The 19,990-nt window shown below is 46.9% G+C and overlaps 1 protein-coding gene across 4 annotated transcripts in view; it reads right to left on the bottom strand.

Annotated features, from left to right (window-relative positions):
- MPZL1 (myelin protein zero like 1) overlaps positions 1 to 15,497 on the bottom strand; it is a 58,025-nt gene extending 42,528 nt beyond the window's left edge. For 3 of the 4 annotated variants that reach the window (XR_005836351.1, XR_005836352.1, XR_005836353.1), the window contains exon 1: positions 15,339 to 15,497. Coding sequence is in view for 1 of the 4 variants with exons in the window: in XM_040636166.1 (XP_040492100.1) it covers positions 15,339 to 15,429 (91 nt within the window). In the remaining 3 variants the exon portion in view is untranslated. The remainder of the gene's footprint in view (positions 1 to 15,338) is intronic. The other variant, XM_040636166.1, reaches the window with a different exon arrangement.
- Between the last annotated feature and the right edge of the window lie 4,493 nt (positions 15,498 to 19,990).

Genomic DNA, 19,990 nt, shown 5'->3' with positions numbered 1-19,990 from the left:
GGCGTGCTCTCTCTCTCTCTCTCTCAAATAAATACAATCTTCAGAAAAAACTAAGCACCCTGAGTGCAGCAGACACAGGTCACGCGCACCATCTTCCACTGCACCTGCCATGGCTGAAGGGTCAGCCTTCTCAGCTGTATGCGTGCTAGTGGGCTGGCCAGCTTGGGCAATGGCACCACAGGGCGAGAAGGAGTGGGATTATCTATTTTTCTCGAAATGGAAGGTGTTCTAAAGCAATCTGTAAGTACAGAGCATTCACCAATTGTTCACGCAGAGTCCAGAGACAGAAGCCAAGTTAACCAGGACCAGAGCACTGGAAAATAAAACAGCATGACCCGACTACAGGAAACAAGAGGCATCACTGTGCTTATTTACTTATACTCGGCCTCCTTACGTGAAGGAGTTGATGTTGCTTACTATAAATACATATAAATATAAATACTGAATAAAATATGGAAATCAGGAAACATGTAAGTTAAAATAAAAGTGCGGTACTGGGGGTAAGAGACTAGAACACAGCTATGCAGGAGCTATGGTCCATATACTGACCAAAACAAAGCTTCTCCTGGCCAGTTTGTTCAGAGAGACTTCTCATACACACCACGTAGGTACGGCACGCCAAGTACGGCAAGGGGGTGTCCCTAGGAACAACCTATAGTAGTAAATACTGAGTTTTATAAAGCAGGCTGCCCTGACACCCTTAAAAAAAAAGAAAAAAGTTAACAACATGACACCACGACACATTCAAAGAAAGCAACTGTGCAAGGGGCCAAGGCGCAGGTGTCCAAGCACAAAGCCAACCCAGCGCAAAATGTGGAACCGCGACAGAAATAAACGGACCGCTTTACAAATATCACTTCCCTTAACTGGGCTACTGACAAAAGTTGTTTGGTGAAACGTTTCCGTTATATCCTTTGCCCGTGTGGTCTGTGTTGATTATCAAAGGCAGACCCACATTCTTAACAGATCAAAGAACAGAGCAGGCTGTAAAAACTGAGGTGCCAAATCCAAGCGCTCGGTGGCCCAGCTCCGTGGCCGGGCTCTGTGGCCATCTCACCCACAGGTCGGAGGTGAGCGGCTGGCAGACCCCCTGAAAGCAACAACAGCACTTTTCTTAGCAACTCCGGGAGTGCTCCAGAATAAAGTACAAATGATTGGTCACACTGCCAACTCTAGAACACAGAGCACAGGCAACAGGATCTTAGTCCAGAAATTTCCCATGGTACCTGCTACCAGTCAGCCCATGCAGCCATTGGCCACATAGCCTGTAGGCCGCAAGCCAGGAGTGGGGAAGGGCTTGGTACCTGGATCAGGACGGTGAAGGTCCCTGCTGAGTTGTCCACCAAACATTGAGTAGATGAAAAGAGATGGCAGGGTTTCCCCAAAGCTGTAGTCCTCGCTGAATAGAATGAAGGGACAGAAGGGCAAGGAAGGTAGGAGTATTTACAAGGGAGTGATTCTAACAATGGACCACAGACTCCGGGTGGCAGAGGGAGACAGGAGCAGCCAGGAAGTGACTCATGTAAGTAAGAGAGTGGGGAGGCATCGGACCTACTGAGTTCCAGAAAGTACTGCAGTCAGACTCTAAGCAGCTGGTGCTCGAATTGGGTGAGACTTGGGAGCTGGTGCATTTTCTGCTAATGACGAGGTGGGAGGGATGGTCGGAGTAGCAGCTGCTGGGAGCAGTAAGAAACAATTCCTCAGGAGAGCACACACCCAGGGACTCCCTGCAGGTGACTGTGGTCTCCAGGGATATGACAAATGAAGTAGATCCCCACGCTCCCCAAGCTGAGGTACAAAACAAGCTCTCTGGCTGCATTCCCCAGGGGTCCAGCTGCTTAGTGGGCTCCCCGAGGCTTCGCGGGGTGCCATGGCAATGCGTATGGGAAGGCAGCACCTACTGCGAATCTCAGAGCTCAACTTCCACACTGGTAGAAGGCACATTATACCTTAAAATGTTAGGAAGTTCTCGTTTTTATTTTAAAAATTCAGAAAGCTCCACTATTTCAAAACTTTAATAAACTTTGATAAAGTATAGCAACACTTGGCTAATGGTGACCAACATACACATTCAACAGACATCTATCTACTTACCGGCTTCCTACTATGTTCTAGGTACTTTGCTGGGCCTTAGTGTAGATTCTCACCCTAGTGGCAGAGCCAAGAACGAAGACATAAGGGAAAAAATAATATATTTTCAACTATAAATAGTAGGGAGAATACCAACGACAGCGATGGAGGTCAGCGACAACCGGGTTAGCAGTTCTGTGCTTGTTTAACTTCGGGCCACACTTGTACTCATTTTTGTGCACTCTGACTCCTAAGTCCGAAGTTTTTTCCAGGTAACATTAACACAGTAAATACCTTGAAATCTGGTAAAAACTGGGTTATTCAGAGAAAACCAAAGAGGTCAATGAATTCTGAAACGAGAAGTCTCAACACTCTGGTGTTCAACTGTAGAGAATCCACTCTAAATGACAGGCTCTCTGTCTAGGGAAACTCTCGAGATACGGGAAACTCTACGGTCAAGGTTTCTAGGTGGTCTCTTCACGTCTAAAGCGTGCTTGTAAGCACAGTGCAGCACTAGAGCAGGACTTAAGCAGTCCAGTGCATCCATCAGCTATATTCCTACTGATGTGGGAAACAAAGGCTGAAGGAAATGTAGATAAAACTCGTTGTAACCTGCAGCCATTGACAAATACTTGAGATAGGCAGAGTGTAACATTCCTTCAGGAACTCCCAGTGGTCTTATGCTTTGCTAGAGGCAAAAGCCATGTCAGCTTGACAATAGCTAGGCCTCCAGGGTGGAGTCTTCTTTAGCATATGAAAGTCCTTTTGGAAACCTTCCTTTGTCTTTACTTCCCCCAACTCCAAAGTTAACAATCAGCCATTCCTCAGAACCCCCGTGCATCTCTTTCCGCCCAAGGGTCCTGTCCCCGTGCTTCAATAAAACCACCCCTTTGCACCAAAGATGTCTCAAGAATTCTTTCTTGGCTGTGGGCTCTGAACCCCACCACTTCAAACCACATCACTACCGTGGAGAGAAAGTTGTTTCAGACTACCCTGGCTTCATGACCATAGCCATTAACAGTCACTCAATAAACATCTACTGAGCTGATCCCATTTTCCCTGGGCAATCTTATGAGGACAGTCTGTCTTTGCACAGGGAGAAAAGGCACTACCAACCCCACCCACTTACCTATTCTAGCCCCCCCAGCATTTATAATGCTCACTGTAAGTTAATAAGCTAACATTATGTTCTTGCTGGTATCACACCAGCTTGAGAGCCTGGTTAGAGTTTCCCCCTGAGCCCCATGATGGTCAAATCTAGTGTCTGGACTCCCTGGATCTTGAAGTCCCAAGACCTAGGAGGACCTGCCTCCTTATTTTCACTCACTCTCTGCTCTAATGTTTATAGTTCCCGATGAGGGAGCAGAAGGCTGAAGATAAAGCACAAGCTGACCCCCTGCAACCTCCCCCCCCACTCCTGGTGGGACATGTGTGACATTCTTCCAGGAAGCCCCCAACCATCTTAATGCTATTGCCTTGCTAGAGGGGAAAACAATCTTAACTTGAGAGTAGCAAGGCCTCCAGTATCTTGTAGGTCCTCTTTACCACATGAAAGTTCTTTTGAAACCTCCCTTTTTCCTTACTTCCCCCAACCCCATAGTATATGATCAGCCACCCCTCACAACCCCCAGGCAGCAGAGGTCCTGGTCCCCGTGCTTTAATAAACCACCATTTTGCACCAAAGATGTCTCAAGAATTCTTTCTTGGTCATCGGCTCCGGCCTCCACCCCACTGAACCTCACCTACAGTCCAAAACCACATCATTCCCACCCGGGTTTCAGTTCCACAGTTCACCTTGCATCTACTAAACACTTACAATGTTCTGGGTATTAGGTTAAGTGCTGGAGACTCAGAGATGAGGAAGACACAGTTTCTGCACGTGAAGAGGCAATCTTATAACAGGATAATTTTAGGGGCACCTGGATGGCTCAGACGGTGAAATGTCTGCCTTCAGCTCAGGTCTGGGTCCCTGCTCAGCAGGGAGTCTGCTTCTCCCTCTGCCTCTACCCCTTCCCCCACCTGGCTCATGCTCTCTCTCTCTCTTTCAAATAAATAAATAAATAAAATCTTAAAAAAAATACACGAAAAGATAATTTTATATAAAGAGAGAGGAAATTAGGGTGCTTGGCCTTACCTGGGGATACCTGCTAGATGACACTGCACTTGAGACTGAAAGGCTAAACAGTAATTAGCCAGGTAAACAAATACAAAGGGTAATCAGGAGGGAGAGTGAATATATCACACACAAAATCGAGAAGACAAAACAAGTATCATGCAGAAATGTTGCGAACAATCAATGAAGCACAAGGAGGGAAAGCAGGGGAGGAGGGCAGGACAAATGAGTCAAGCCAAGGACCTGAGCTCATCCTAGAGGTAACAGGGATGGAGGGTCTTAGCATGGGAGTACCACAATCACATCTGCCCATGAAAGATCCCTCTGGCGGAAGTCAGGAGAGTAGACCTGAGGGGAACACAAAGCATTGGGACACCAATTAGGAGGTTCTCACAGTAACGGGGACTTCAAATCCCTGGTACTTGTCCTAGCACATTGGAAAGGAAGGGGTGGATTCAGAAACAGACGGTGAACACTGGCAAGAACTCTGATTTAAATCCATGGAGGTGCGTGAGGGAAAGGGAGGGTTCTGAGATGACGCTCAAGTGTTTGCCGGGGGTGACTGAGGGAAAGGCAAAGGGGACAGCAGGAAATGGTGAGAACAATGAGGCGGTGGCATGGAAGCTGAGCATGGGAAAGAGATGCGTGAGCTGAGTTTTCAACATACGAAGTTTGGGGTGCCTCAGTCTAATGGATACGGACAGTGGGTATGAGTCTGTTCAGAGTGACGGAGACACATTTGGGAGTCGCCATTTACTTAACAAATCATTACTGAATCCTAGATCTACCGAATATGCAGTAAAAAGAACAAAAGTGGAGAAGATCACCCAAGGTGAGCAGGTGGTGAGACTATCAGAGGGGCTGAGAGCAGACCCGAAGGAAAATCGACGCTGGGCCATGGGCAGAGGAGGGATGCTTGGAGCGGGCAGGGAAAAGCAATGAGAATCAGAAGTAATATCACAAAGACAAAGGGAATAAGGTCAGAGTGCTTAGCAATGTCAAGGAAAGCAAAGAAGTCCAGAAAGAAAACGCCTGGAACAGGTCATCTGATTGGCAATATCAGGTGGCCTTTATCAAAGTGTCACATAGGTGAGGGGAGGCCAGAGTCAGGCATCACTGACTTGAGGTGTGATTTGGAAGTGCTAAAACAGAGCACAGAACAGAACTGTTTACCATCAGCGGAAGCCAACAATTCGGTCATCATCCTGGCTGGGTCACCAGCTGGACCAAGCGTCACCAAGTATATAATACTTTTGAACATTTGTCCAACCAATGAATATAATGATACTGGCTGACTGATCCTAATGTCACTATAAGGTGGGGAAAGGGAGAGATGAGCTCAGGGATTGGAATTTCAAATTCAAGTGTTGAATCAATGATCAGAGAACTTCTACGTCTATCCTGAAAGAGACCCTTACCTCGTTTAGCCACAGAGCTGAGACTGCTGAAACCGGCCCCAGAACCCCATCCTGAGAGTGGCTGGATTACAAGGCAATTGAATTCCCAGCTGCTATTACAGTGACGGCACTGATTAGCAAGGAAGAGAACCCTGAAAACTGGGGACCCCGATGAAGCTGGAGACATCGAACCCCTAAATACTGATAAGTCTTCTCTGCCAGTAGAAGCAACCGTTCCACCCCCGTCTGAGGAGACTAACAGTGCTTTGCCCAAGGAAACTGGAATGTCCTCTCCTGACGCAGCTGCCCTGAAAGACACTGATTCTCCTCAGGACTCACCACTCCTCTTTGCTTCCAGATTTATAACTGGACTCAAATCGCAGAAGTCCCCTGTAGGTATAGACAGAGCATGACCCATGCTGAGACCCGCTGCACTGCAAAAGAACTACTTGATTTTTCCAATTTATACGCAGAAATCCAGGGAACGTGTGTGGGAAGGGATACCAAGTGTGTGGGATAACGGTACAAGAAACAAAGTTGGATGAGGCCAAATTTACTGATATGGGCCCACTAAACAGATATTCTGCATTTCATGTTGCAACTTGGAGAGTTAGAAAGAGCTCTGGGGCGCCTGGGTGGCACAGCGGTTAAGCGTCTGCCTTCGGCTCAGGGCGTGATCCCGGCGTTATGGGATCGAGCCCCACATCAGGCTCCTCTGCTGTGAGCCTGCTTCTTCCTCTCCCACTCCCCCTGCTTGTGTTCCCTCTCTCGCTGGCTGTCTCTATCTCTGTCAAATAAATAAATAAAATCTTAAAAAAGAAAAAAAAAAAAAGAAAGAGCTCTAATAGTTTGCTTTGGTTCCTTGGCTGAAACGTGGACCACAAGTGACCCACAACAGATGAACTTGAAGCACCAGACCCGTCGTGGTTTAATACGGAGGAAGGGATTCCAAGGCTTACGGAGATTGGAACGTTGGAGTGGATTTGGCATTTAAGACCTACTCACCCACCCTGGGAGGGTCCAAAAGACACACCTTTCACCATGACTGTGAGAAATAAATTTGTGAGAGGCGCCCCACATCCCGGAAGAGCTCTGTGATCACTGTGCTCTGCAGGCCAGACCTTCAGTGGGACACAGTGCTTCCTGAATATAATGGAAGCCGCTGCACTGTGGAGGAGCAGGGGCCAAGGGGGGCACTCAATAGCCAGGGGTCGGGGGTATGGTCACCATAACAGACAGGGGATGAGAGCGGCGATCAGAACAGTCTGACTAGCAGAGACCTGCACGTAGCATTAGCTAGATGGCCATGGTGGTCCAGAAGAGATACAGAGGGCAGTCTGCTAAATTCCTACTTGACCTTTATGAGCAGAAGAGTTCTATGTCGAGTGAACCGAAGTCTAAATTCAGTCATAAAAACAGTAAGTCATGTCCCCTCAATCAATTTTCAGACTTGAGCTGGTTTACAGACCCAGAACCCCTCAATAATGGGGAGGCCAGGTCCAAACTAGCATAAACTAAGAAAGGAATTTGAATGAAGGCATTTAAGTGGCAAACCATTGGCTTGATGTCCCAAAACATTTAAAGAGCTAAAAATGCATTTTGTAGTTCTTAGTATTTACAAGAGTAGAAGAAAATGTCAGAGATAAAACACTGCACAGGCCCACAACCTCTAATTGAAAACCCTTGGGGCCAGATGTGTTTCAGATGTAGAATTTTTCAGATTTAAAAAAATTAATACAACACGTGTAGTAATAGCGTCTACCAGTCTCAGCAGGGTCGGAGGCAGCATCCCATCATCAAATGCATTAGGATTTCTGTAGTGAAACACATGATTAGTCCTAGCAAGTCGGATCATGACTAAAAATAGTCTCTCGTTAGTACAGGTCAAAATTTGCAGCCAAAAGAGTTTGTATCAAATGTAGGGGAAAAGTTTCTGTTTTCAGAGATTTGGGGATTTGAAATTGCTGATAAGAGACTGTGGACCTACAATCTGAAACGAGGACGAGAAAGTGCCCCTCACCATGTTCTGCTCTGAAATCCGCATACTAGAGCCTGATTATAAACGGTATCACCTCTGCTTATTATCAATACATGCTCTAATTTCTCAAGTATGTAAAATTCAGCAAGCCCCACTGGGGTTCTTCTACACTTATAGTCACGGGGGGGGGGGATTAAATTCTTAACAGCTGAAAGTGATGAAGACAAAGACCCCAAAAGTTAAGAGACGAGGCCTGGAACTCCGGCTCGTGGCAGGCAGCAAGGCAGCCGAGCTACGCTGGACCCTCTGCCCGTGGGGTGGAGGGGCCGGGCAAAGGCGCCTGTGAGGAAGGAGCCTCTTGTTTGGACATTCTGCAGGGCCAGCGTGCCAGAAGTCTTAACTCTAGAAGGATCTGCACAGCCTCCAGGGAAGAACTCAACCCAAGCATGAAGGTTAAGGCTCAGTGGCTTGGTCCCTACGTTGTGTCTCCTGGTAAGGGGCAAGGGACCTCTCTGAGCCTAGCGTGGGGTCAGACACTTAGGTTAAATGGATTCATGCTGTGTCCTTGCCAGAAGGATCAGTGTGAGAGGGAGAAGAACCTACAAAAACCACACCATTGCCACTCCCTGCGGGGGAGTCAGAGCACTGGGCGGCATGGACTCTGCACCGTTGGTAAGGATGCCTTCAACCCGGCAGCTCTGTCCCTCCACAGCAGCAGCAGCAGCGAGCAAGCCATCACGACTTTCGTACAAACATTACCGCAGAGAGAAGGAAACTGGATACCCTGGGACAGACTAAAGACGAGCTCAGTAAACATTTCCGATATGCCAAGAGACTCCTAAGAAATGGTTAGACTTTGAAGGAGAAATTCTATAATATACCCGAGAGGCTGCAAATGCTTTGAGTCCCAACTCTATTATGTATTAGCTTTTTGAGACCTTGGACAAGTTACACAGCCTCCCGGGTCCTTAGTTTCCTCATCTGTAAGATTCAGAAAAATAGGAATGATCACACAGAACTGTAGATGAGATAATGCAGGGAAGCCGCTCAGCAGAGGCTTAGCACGTAGTGAGCACTCAGTCACTGAGGGCAGGGCAGAAGACATGACATGAAACTGGTGTACTACCCAAATTTCTAAGGGCTGACAGAAGACAGACACAGGATCTGCATCTGGGTCTGTGGAGACAGTTACGATATCAACGGATTCAAAATTTCTCCCCAACTACTCACTCACTGTCCCTCTGCCATTCTTAGCCATTTAGGAGATCTCAAATATTTGCATTTTAATACATTTTTCTCTTAGGAAATGGAGTCCTTTACCGGTGTTTCTGGGCAACACCTTTGAAGAAGGATCTACAGCAAACACAACCTGGATGGGACTGGAGAGTGAATAACTACAAGCCACCGTCTCGCACAGGGTCGTATGAAGTCCTCACCGAAGCTTAGTCTACAACAGCCCCTTCCCTTTAGGCACTCTCTGGAAAAAGCACAAGATGATGTTAAAGTGACACAATCCATACTGTGTTCCTTAATGTTTGAAGAGAAGAGAATACATTTCTTAATTTTGACAAAAGCGCTTTTTAAAAAATGTTTTTAAATTGCACATAATAAATTCCTCAGATTCCAAAGCAGAATATCAGGGTCCTAGTATAAACAATGTTCATTGCAAATGCATCGAAGTTTGCTCAGCTGGTTACGGCGTGACAGTAACAAAGCTCAAGTCATGGATTTCAATCTGTGCGGCAATTATCTACAATAATAACTAACTTCGGCTCAACAAAGACATAGTACGTTTCTAAATTCAATGAACTAAACGTAACAACTGGGTACAGTGTATCACAGTTGCTAGACAACCACAGTTGAGTCTTGAACAATACCAATTTGAATTGCATAGGTCCACTTAGACACGGGTTATTTTTAATACAGTACAGTACTATAAGTGCATTTTCTCTTCCTTATGATTTTAACATTTTCTTTTCTCTAGCTTACTTTATTCTAAGAATACTATATGTAATACATATGACATACAAAATATGTGTTAATCGAGTATTTATGTTATTGGTAAGGCTTCCAGTCACCAGTAGGCTATTAGTCCTTTTCAGGAGTCAAAAGCTATACTTGAATTTTCAACTGTGTGGGGGGTCAGCACCCCTAACCCCAGTGTTGTTCAAGGGCCAAGTGTATTCCAACTACGTGCCCAGACAGTCAATCACAGGTATTGCAAAGTTCACAATTTCTAAAGAAAGAGTCTGAGTTTGATAGATAGATAAATAAAGTTACTGTAGGAGAACTTATTAATGAAATCATCCTTCTTTTCTTGATAAAGACTTAATGGGATCAACGGAAAATTATAAGTGAATAAAAATTACAGCAGCCACATGCATTCAAAAAGATACTGAATAAAGAGGTTTAAGGGTAAAGATATAAAGGTCCCAAGAGACAATTAAACTTCTCAATTCAGGGACTATGAATGGTCCCAAAGTCAACTGACCTCTGCCCTCTTATGGCAGTCAAAATCCCAAGGACTGTGGTCTGGACTCTAGGGCATTGCTAATTTCAAGCACTTGGCGAAATGAGTGGAAAAGGAAAAAAGGAAAATCACTCAAGATACATGAAAGCTTCGTATCTCATCACTCGTGGGGACCAAGACTTGGACCCACGTGATACTTGAGACCTCAGGAGATACTTCTAGTTTTCCTAATAATTAAATTCCCTCTGATGGAGCCTGAAGACCAAACTAATCTATAATAAATTCTGTCAGAGCAAATCCTTTATTCTCTCATTTCAAGTGATGCCAGTGGTCTTAGAGAACAAGGTTAAAATCATTGCAAGGTTCAGGTACATATGAAATGCATGTCTTACACAGAGAATTCAAATTCTCAGATAAAAGATACAACTTAAATAAAACACCCTTGGGGCCCTGCAGAAGATTCTAATCATCCAGGAAAAATGTGACCATGGAATCACATAAATCAGCCTCAGTGGGAAGAGAAAGGAATGTGAGAAATATTTAACAGGTAGGCCAACATTTTCTAGATGGAGGGCATGCAACAATGTTTTTGAAAAACTGCATGTATCAAGTCTTTCCTAATCAAAGCACATTTTAAAAACTCAGTAGGAAAGATCAGCCATTAATAAAATCCCACAACGTATCCTTTGTAAGCTTAAAAAATATCTATTTTGCAATACAAACAAGTGTTCTATAGTTTTTTTTAATTCTACAAATTTTCGTAACAGGTGAATCATATTTTCTTTAATAGGTGAATCAATTGCTTACAGTGGTGACTGTGAGGAATGTAATCTGTCCGTTATTATTCATTTCCAGGATGTACATCCCGCGTAGGATCCAGTCGCCCTGCTGTATGCCCAGTAACTGAACCACCGCCAGGCACCCAGTAGGTGTTCATTTAGTGCCTTTGCTTTGTAAAAAACACAAATTTTCATTTCATGTTCTTTTCACATACATCTCTCTTTCACTTAAGATTTCTCTTTATTTCTTCTTTTGGCAGCCCATGAGGCTAGTGACTGTGCTACAGTTAGGGAAAAAAACAAATGGTAGAATTTTTTTTAAGGACTAAGTTTTGGGTTTTTTAAAAGATTTTATTTATTTATGAGAAAGAGAGAGAGAGAGAACGAGTGGGGAGAGGGATAGGAGGAGAGGGAGAAGCGGGAGCCCAACTCAGGGCAGATCCCAGGACCCTGGGATCATGACCTGGGCCAAAGGCAGATGCTTAACAACTGAGCCACCCAGGAGCCCCTGGACTAAGTTTTGTTTTATTATCCCCACTAGTAAATAGGTAAAAGGCTGACGGAATTAGTACTGAAATTTGTGCCTTCTGACCGGAGAGGTAGTGTCTCAGGTCTGAATTTTGTCAATAAGCATCAAATAAAAGTCCTATTGATAAAACACTAAAGGGCTACAACAAGCATGATAAAATAATTTAAATATATAATAACCAGTAATTTCGAAACTATGGTGTTTAAAGTAGTTGAAGAGTGTTAATTCATTGCATACATTTCTGAAGAAATATGAAATGGTACTTAAAGAGTGAAAATAACCAGATAATACATAAAATCACACTTGGAAAAAATATTCCTTTTTTCAAGAAACATTTATTGGGTATCCACCATATGCCAGGCTAAATCCTGTTTATTGCAAACTACTAACAAACTGTTATCCAGACATACCCACGCCTCTTTGCCCTTTAGCAAACATTACCATCTATCATATCCACCGTGCTAAGCACTAGGAATATTTCTATAAACAAGACAAACACTATCTCTGTTCTGGATTCTCAGAGAGGAAAAAAGAAAAACCAAGTAGTTAGAGATTACAACAAAGAAATAAACAAAGGACCAGGAAATGGTAACAGGGCACTCCTCTGGATAGGGTGGTTGGAAAAAGGCCTCTGAAAAAAAGTGATGTTTATGTCCGCACTGATGAAAAGGAGACAGCTCTGGGCAGTTCGGGGAAAGAGCAGGAAGAGGAAGCAGGAACAGCAAGTGCAAAGGACCTGAGGTGGGAATGAATGTCAAAGAGCGAAAGATGGCAGTGTGGCTTGAATATAGTGAGCAAGGGGGTGAATGGCACAGGCTGAAGTCAGAGAGGCAGAAACTAGATCACACAGAGCACTGGAGCCCACAGGGAGAAGTCGGTATGTCACTCAGAGTGTAAGGGGAAGCCATTAAGGCTTTTAAACAAGAAAGCAAGATGATCTGATTATATTTTTATAAAAATCATTCTCGCAGCTGGTGAAGAATGGATTAAAAAGAGGCAGGATGGAGGAACAGGGGAGACCAGTTGGGTGATTTTGACTAAAATGCTAAGAGTGGACAGCTGATAGAAAAATAGTGGGTAAATTCCAAATGCATTTTGTAGATGGCAGAACAGGTTGGATGTGGGGCTTGATGAAGACAGGGAGGAATCGAGGGTGGATCCTAGGCTTCTGGACGAGCAATTAGATGAATGGTGGTGCCCTTTACTAAAGTGGGTGGTGCAAATTACTGAGATTTATTCTTCATATACTGTGTGTTCATTTCTACTGATGGGGGACCAAAGACAGGACAATGGCCAAATCCAGTGAATCCTCATCGTATTTAATCTCCTCTTCTGACACTGTTAACCACTCCTTCTTACTTAAAACTTCATCCCCTCTTGGTTTCTAAGACACCTCGTTCTTCCCGTTCTTTTACTCGTCAGACCTCCTTCTCAGGTTCCATATACCCCAGGGCTCTGTCCCTGGCCCTCTGCTATTTCCTTCAATACACTCTCTGTTGGTGAACCCATCCAAGCAATCCATAGCTTTAACTACTACCTACATGATGCCTTCCAAATCTGTATTTCCGACCAGAACTTTCTCATCTCCAGAACCATCTATCCAACTGTCTTCTGCCCACTTCTATTAGGATGTCTCAGCAGCATCTGAAACTCAACATACCCAAAAGTAACTTCATCATCCCTGTTCCCTCAATCCCACATTCATCTGTGAAAAGCCCCACTTGCCAAGAAAGGGCCCAGCTTCCCAAGCCCCAAACCTTAGGATCATCTTTCACTCCTTTCAAGTCCACAGCAAATCAATTTGCAAGCCCTATCAATTTACTTTCTAACTAGCTCCCGAGTGTGTCCTCTCTTCATATCTCACTGCTTTAATTCAGCTCTCCATTCTCCTCCTCTGGATTATTACAACAGCCTTCTGGTATCTTCAGTCTCACATCATTGCAACCCATTCTTCATGGCTCCATAGAGAAAGAAATCCTTCACCAGCTTCCCACAGGATAAAAATCCAGCCTTACAAAAGGCAAACGAGGTCCTTTGTGAGTTAATGCCTCTGGCTGGCTCTCCTGCCTCAACTGCCCCCATCTCTCTCCCACCATACACTCCTACCTCCCACCACGCTGGCCTACCAACAGGTCCATTCAGGACTGTTTCTACTGTTTCCTTGTCCCGTGCCCATTCAGCTTAAGCATCTCCTCCTCCACTGGCCTGAACCCCAGTCTGAGATGATGGCCCTCCTCACTGCTCTCAGGGCACACCACTATCAAAGAGGACTTCTCACATTACTTCTGGCACTGTGCTTCTCCCAATGAACTGTAAATTATGCGAGGGCAGGGACTGTCCTTCCTAGAGTATTTCTGGTGCTTAATTCTTACAAGGTGCTTAATAAACGTTTGCTGAATAACTGTATCTGGATCAAATTCAGGAAGGTTTTCTATAAAAGTGGACTGCTATCCACGGACACTATCCATGACCAGGAAAAGACAACTTGGCAAGAAGAAACATTCGATAGTTTTCCAAAATTAAGCAGGAACATTAGTGGCTCATTTTCACATACCAACATTCATCTTTGCTTACTGAAGAGGTGGGCACATCCAAGGTGTATGTAGCTATTATTCTGATGATCTTTTCATATTAATATCCATTAATATTTAGTTTTTCAGTTCTGCTTTTAGTACCTTTGGTCTAATTAAGATCGCCCCCACTGCTTTGTCCTCAGTGGCAATGTCTGACCTCCCCTGCATGATTATTCTATCTGAAGCACACAAGATTTCTGATAAACCTCATTTTTTGGCTATTTCCTACTTGTTTACTTAAAACAAACACTGTCACCATTGCCAACAAAAAACCCCCACACTTTTAACCTTTTTTTCCCCTCAAAAAAGACATTTACACAGAATCTGTCAACCTCCAGAGGTTAAGGAGACTTTTACCTTCATACGTCACCACCCCTGGAATCACTGGTTAAATGATAGTTTTCCTGGTTCCAAAGATTACATTAAGGACTTTCCCATGAAAGAAATTACTGAGTAAACTTGTATTCAGACACTGTGATGCAACTGACATTTTGTGAAACAAAAGAAACGAAAAAGTCGACGTGGTTTCTTAGGAGCTGGCCTTCCTTAGAACCATTACTTACCCACGTTCTGAGACAGCAACAAGTCCTTTGCTTTGAACAACAACACAAAAAAGTCCCATGACCAACACCACTTCAGAGGTCCATAAAACAACTCATCCAATGCAATAAATCGAGCCTGAGGTTTACCTTAAGTTGACCCATGAAATTCGGCAAGAAAAAAAGGTCATTTTAAAGAAAGAAGAAAAAAGGGAAAATGGGCTTTTTAATGTCCTGTGTTTGTCAAACCGTGGTGACTCTGCCTGGAGTTATTACGGTTTTGACCAAATTCTTTTAAGCCAGGTCATTTCAGTGGTATTCCCAGTGTTTGCCTCCTAAGCCAGAAGTAATGTAAATGTCCCCTCGGTGGGTGTTCGGCGGACTAGGGAAGAGACCCAGGAGCCTCCAGGGATCCTCTATCACGGAGGCTTAAAAAATGGATTGGAGAGCATTCGAAATGGAACTTCCAAGGTAAAACAAAACAATTCGCCACCTAAAACGAGGAAATAAACCAACAAAGGGCCTGCAAAGGAAAACCCTGCAACCTTCCTCCACCTCCCAAAGGGGGTGAACGCCAGGACCCCGGCAGAATCCCAGGCGGGCCGGGGCGACCCGGGGAAGGCGCGCGACCCCTCGCGCCCGCCCGCCCGCGGCCCCCGCAGCCCCCCAGGAGCGAGCAAGGTGGGGAGCTCGCCCCTCCTCCCGCACACGCGGGGACGGGGAAGCAGGCAGGCTCGGCGCTTCCCAGCCGCGCGGCTCCCCCGGCCCCGGAACGCACAGGCCGCGCCCCCTCCCCAGCTCGGCGCCCGGCGCGCAGGGCCCGCGGCCGCCGCGAGGGACAGGCGCCGGCCCCGGGAGGCCCCCGCCGCCCCGGCCCCGGCATCACTCACACAGCCCGAGCGCCGCCGCCAGCACCGACCACAGCCAGCGCCTGCGGGCTGCGGCTGCAAGCACTGCCGCGGCTCCCGCGGACGCTGCCATCGTTCTCCCGCCGCCACCGCCGCCGCCGCCGCGCCCGGGCCCCGTCCCCACAGCGCTCCGCTCGGCTCGCGGCAAGGGCTTCGGCCTCGTCGCCGCCCGCGCCCGCACCCGCGCCCGCTGGCACCTCCACGCCGCGCTCCCCGCTCCTGGCCCCCGTCGCAAACCCCGCCCCGCGCCGGCCCCCGTGGGCCGCTCATTGGCCTGCCCCGCGTCCTCGGGAGGACGCTATTGGAGGGCACTGACTGTCCATCACCCCCTCTCGTCCCGAGGGCCCTCCCCCTGCCCCCCCCCATCGGTCCCACCCAGGCTCCTACTCCCAGCGCTGGAGGCCGGGGTCTCGGGAGGTGCTGGGCTCCCGCCGCCCGGCCCTCCGCCTGTCTGGGTGTCCGCCCGGGTCCCGCCTGCCGACCGCCTGCCGACCGCCTGCCGCCGTCGCCTCTGGCCTCTCGGAGGTCCAGCCCCGCAGATCTCTTCTCAGTCTGTCCTGGCCGCGGGGCTTTGCCGGGTCTGTGCTCGCCTCGGGGTCGGCTCTGCGCTCGCCTCGGGGTCAGCCCTGCTAGGTTTCTTTGGGCCTCACCTAAAGGAAAAAGCGGCACTCCATTTACAAAGAAAAAAAAAAAAAATGAGGGGGACGATGGGATGATGCAGTCGGCCACATGGAACACATCTCTCGCCTTGCCCTTTGCAAGGCCTGTCCTGCGCCTCGGCTAGGTAATTTATGTGCTGCAACTTGAGAAATCAGCTCGCTTAAAAAGAAGTCTCCATCTTGCCCGAATCTCCTCTTCGGAGGCCTCTTCGGAGGCTTAAGAAAGGCTGGAAACTGGGAACTCTTTCCTACTACCTGGAACACAAATGAATGTGCTTTTGCACGCAAAATGTCCCTGGATTTGTCAATAAAACTTGGGATGGGGACGTTCCTAAGGCTGGAGTGCCTTGGCTGACTCTGCTCAGCCTGGTTCCCCTGGCCCGGAACAGTGTCTGCCACTCCCTGGTCACCCAATAAATGCTGAGAAGTGTTTGAAAGGGTCCTTACGAGAATTCCCTACGAAAGGCACACCAGAAGGAGGGACGGGAGCATGACAAGATGAGAGAGAATGAAGAAAAGGAAGAATCCAGGTGGGTGGCCAGCAGAGTGAAGGAACAAAATGTGCACCATTAGGACAAGAGTAGGGGAAGAGTATGGTGACAAACCCAAATGTAACCTCTCATTTCAGGGTTTTGTCTAAAGTCAGTTTTAAACAAATTGATATTTTTGCTGTTTTAGCCTATGAGCCTTGTAAGCAAACTCATAATAATTAGCAGTAGTGAGAGAAAACGACAAAAGTGTGACAACCATTCTGCCCTATTTTTCCCAGCAAGATCCTTATGAAGCATGTCTGGAATGTCACAGGTTGGAGAGGCTACAAATGCGTTAAGTGAGAAACTACTATGTGCTGCAGACATAGAACAGCTAGACTTTACTCTCAAGAAGCACAGAGCTCTCCAGTGTTGACAAGCTGGTACTGAAATTTTTTAAATGCTTGAAGGGACGGAGAAACCCAAGGCCAATGGGGACGTTGGTTCTCGGGGACACATGTAATGTCACAGGCTTCTCTGACAGTGATATACCTCCACACACATACCTTCCTCTTCTGGGAACCACTGTCCCAAGAGGTGTGTGCGGAAGATGCACCAAGAATGTCGCATTTGAGGTGGACTTTATTTATTTATTTTTTCTAAGATTTTATTTATTTATTTGACAGAGAAAGAGCAAGAGAGGGAACACAAGCAGGGGGAGTGGGAGAGGGAGAAGCAGGCTTCCTGCTGAGCAGGGAGCCCAATGCAGGGCTTGATTGCAGGACCCTGGGATTATGACCTGAGCCAAAAGCAGATGCCTAATGACTGAGCCACCCAGGCAGAAGGGGGTGGAGAGCAAGACAAGGCATGGAGAAGCATTTCAGTGAGAAAGCGACAGGACTGGGTATCAATTGGATGGGAAGTCTAATCAAGAGAAGAGAATCCAAGGTGCCTGGGTGGCTCAGTTGGTTAAGTGTCTACCTTTGGCTCAGTCATGAGCCCAGGGTCCTGGGATGGAGCTCAGCAGGGAGTCTGCTTCTCCCTCTCCCTCCTCCCCCTGCTCATGCTCATGTGTGCTCTCTCTCTCTCAAATAAATAGATAAAATCTTTAAAAAAGAGAGAGAGAGGGAGGGAGAAAAGAATCCAGAAAGACAGATGTGACCTCCAGTTTCTAGCCTGAGCGGAGAATAATGCTACCAGTTGACCAAAACTGAAAGCCAATGCAAAGAACCTGGTCTGGGAGGACGACTGACAAGTTGGGCCTTCGCATAGCTTAAAATGCTGCCGACACCCCACGGGCAACCAGAAGGCAGTTAGATGTCAGGGAAACCACAGAAGGGCTACGTGGAACTTGAGCACGTGGTGGCAGCAAGGTGCTCCACAAGCAACATCAGACCATCAGTCTCAAGTCACTAGAATGTCCGACCCTTCGAGTACGTGATTTAAAGGAAAAAATGACTTCGCGACATCATTCCCTTGGAAGGGCCAGAGGGCTTGGTCTCTCTGAGCGCTAGTTGGTGTCAGGCCTCGCAAGGGACTCCTGGATGACACTCAAATGGGGCCACTCCCAGACTGGACACACCAGCCCCCCTTTCTTCCCTAGCTTCAAATCCCCAGCCAGCTTCTCCCCCTACGTCACTTGCAATCTTCTCCAGTCCCACATGGCCTGTGTGCACCCCTGCAGGGAGGAAGACTTGTCCAGAGAGAACAGACAAGGACACCTGGACTCTGAGGTGTTTTGCAGGGGGCTGGACTTTCCAGGGATATTTCCACAACTTCCACAGAGAGTGAACAGAATGAATTTCCCATTTATTCCCTTTTTAGAGCCTTTCATTGGCTCCTTATTGCTCTTAGCATGACTTCCAAACCCTTTGACCGGCATGCATACCCCTGCAGACTGCTTCTGTGAGTCCCTGCCTGGGCCCCTTCACCCCACACTCCAGCCATGCCACCCACACCTGCCTTCGGTTCCAGCACAGTCCCGCTGGTGCCTGCAGGGCTCTGCTCCCACGGCTGCCTCAGGTCTTAGGCCTCCCTCTGCCCCTTGATGGTTAACATTTATCTGCCCATCTTTCGGAAAGTAACTTGAGGGTGAATTCCTCTAAACAGGTTTCCCGAAGTCTCTAGTATCTCCCTACACTACCCTGTATAGACTTGACCACTGTCACCCGATACAGCTCTGTACTCATTCAGATTTCTCATGATTTTAAAACCTAAAATGGGGGGCACCTGGGTGGCTCAGTCGTTAAGCATCTGCCTTTGGCTCAGGGTGTGATCCCAGGGTCCTGGGGTGGAGCCCCACATCGGGCTCCTCTGCTGGGAGCCTGCTGCTTCCTCTCCCACTCTCCCTGCTTGTGTTCCCTCTCTCACTGGCTGTCTCTCTCTCTCTGTCAAATAAATAAATACAATCTTTAAAAAAAATAAAGAATAAATAAAATAAAACCTAAAATGGGACTTGGGTCTTAAGGTCTTTGCAAACTCCGTTGAGAGTAATGTATGAGGTAATAAGTTCTCGATAAAGGTTACTATTATCGTATCAGCGCTTGCTTGCTGTTATCCACTTACTTGTCTGTCTCCCATATGAAATGATCCCCCTGGAGGTTACACGAGGGACTTGCCACACAGTTTTCTGTTTTTCCGGGTCCTAAGACAGAGCCTGGCGCGTAGTAATGCTCATCTCCTGTTATCCTCACACGTGCCCTCTCCTCTTAGCCACACTGTCCTCACTGTTGTTTCTGGAGCATTTCAGGTACGCGCATGTCTCCCGGTGTTTGCACTGGCTGTTCCCTCTAGCTGGTTAGTTCCTCCAGACACGTACATGATGACGCACAACTTCCTCTCCTTCCAACCTTTGCTCTCCTGTTATCATCTCAAAGAGGCCCATCGTCACTGCCCTGTTCAAATCGCAAGCCTTCCTTATTCAATTTATTTCTTCATTATATTTATGGTCTGTCTCCTCTCACTAGAATGTATGCTTCCCCCCCTGCCCCGGGCAGGGACTGTTTCTGTTTTGTTCACAAATATACTCAGCGGCTCGCACACAGCAGATGCTCATACATTTTTGTTGGATGAAGAGATGAATGAATGTTTATTAAATTAACCTCGAGAAGTTACAAAGAAAAAAACCATCATGCAAGGTTGTAGTTTCTGACCCTGCTGTAGAGAGTAAACGGGAAAACAAACAAGCCAAAAAACCCCCTTGGATTCCAGTCATTACTGTGAGCCCGAGATCCTCACTTCCTTCTCTGCACATTTCCTCCTGGAAACTCCCCTTTTCCAGCTCATACAGTCCACACAACACAATCAGAATCAACTGAAGACTTCCGATCAGGTCAGAAGGGTCCTTTTAATGGACAACGGCTGCCTCTGAAAAGAAGGGGCTCCTTGGGGAGAATTTCCCCCAGAATCGATAATAAGAAAAAGTCATCTACTGCTGGAAATATATAAGAGCAGAATTTTCCAGATCTGGAATTAACGGGATAAAGTAGGAAGCGGGGGACAGGCA

This window comes from Ursus maritimus, unplaced genomic scaffold, assembly GCF_017311325.1.
Source record: "Ursus maritimus isolate PB19 unplaced genomic scaffold, ASM1731132v1 scaffold_2, whole genome shotgun sequence".
NCBI lineage: Eukaryota > Metazoa > Chordata > Mammalia > Carnivora > Ursidae > Ursus > Ursus maritimus.
The sequence above is the reverse complement of the archived record's forward strand: the minus strand, read 5'-3'. Positions and strand labels throughout refer to the sequence as shown.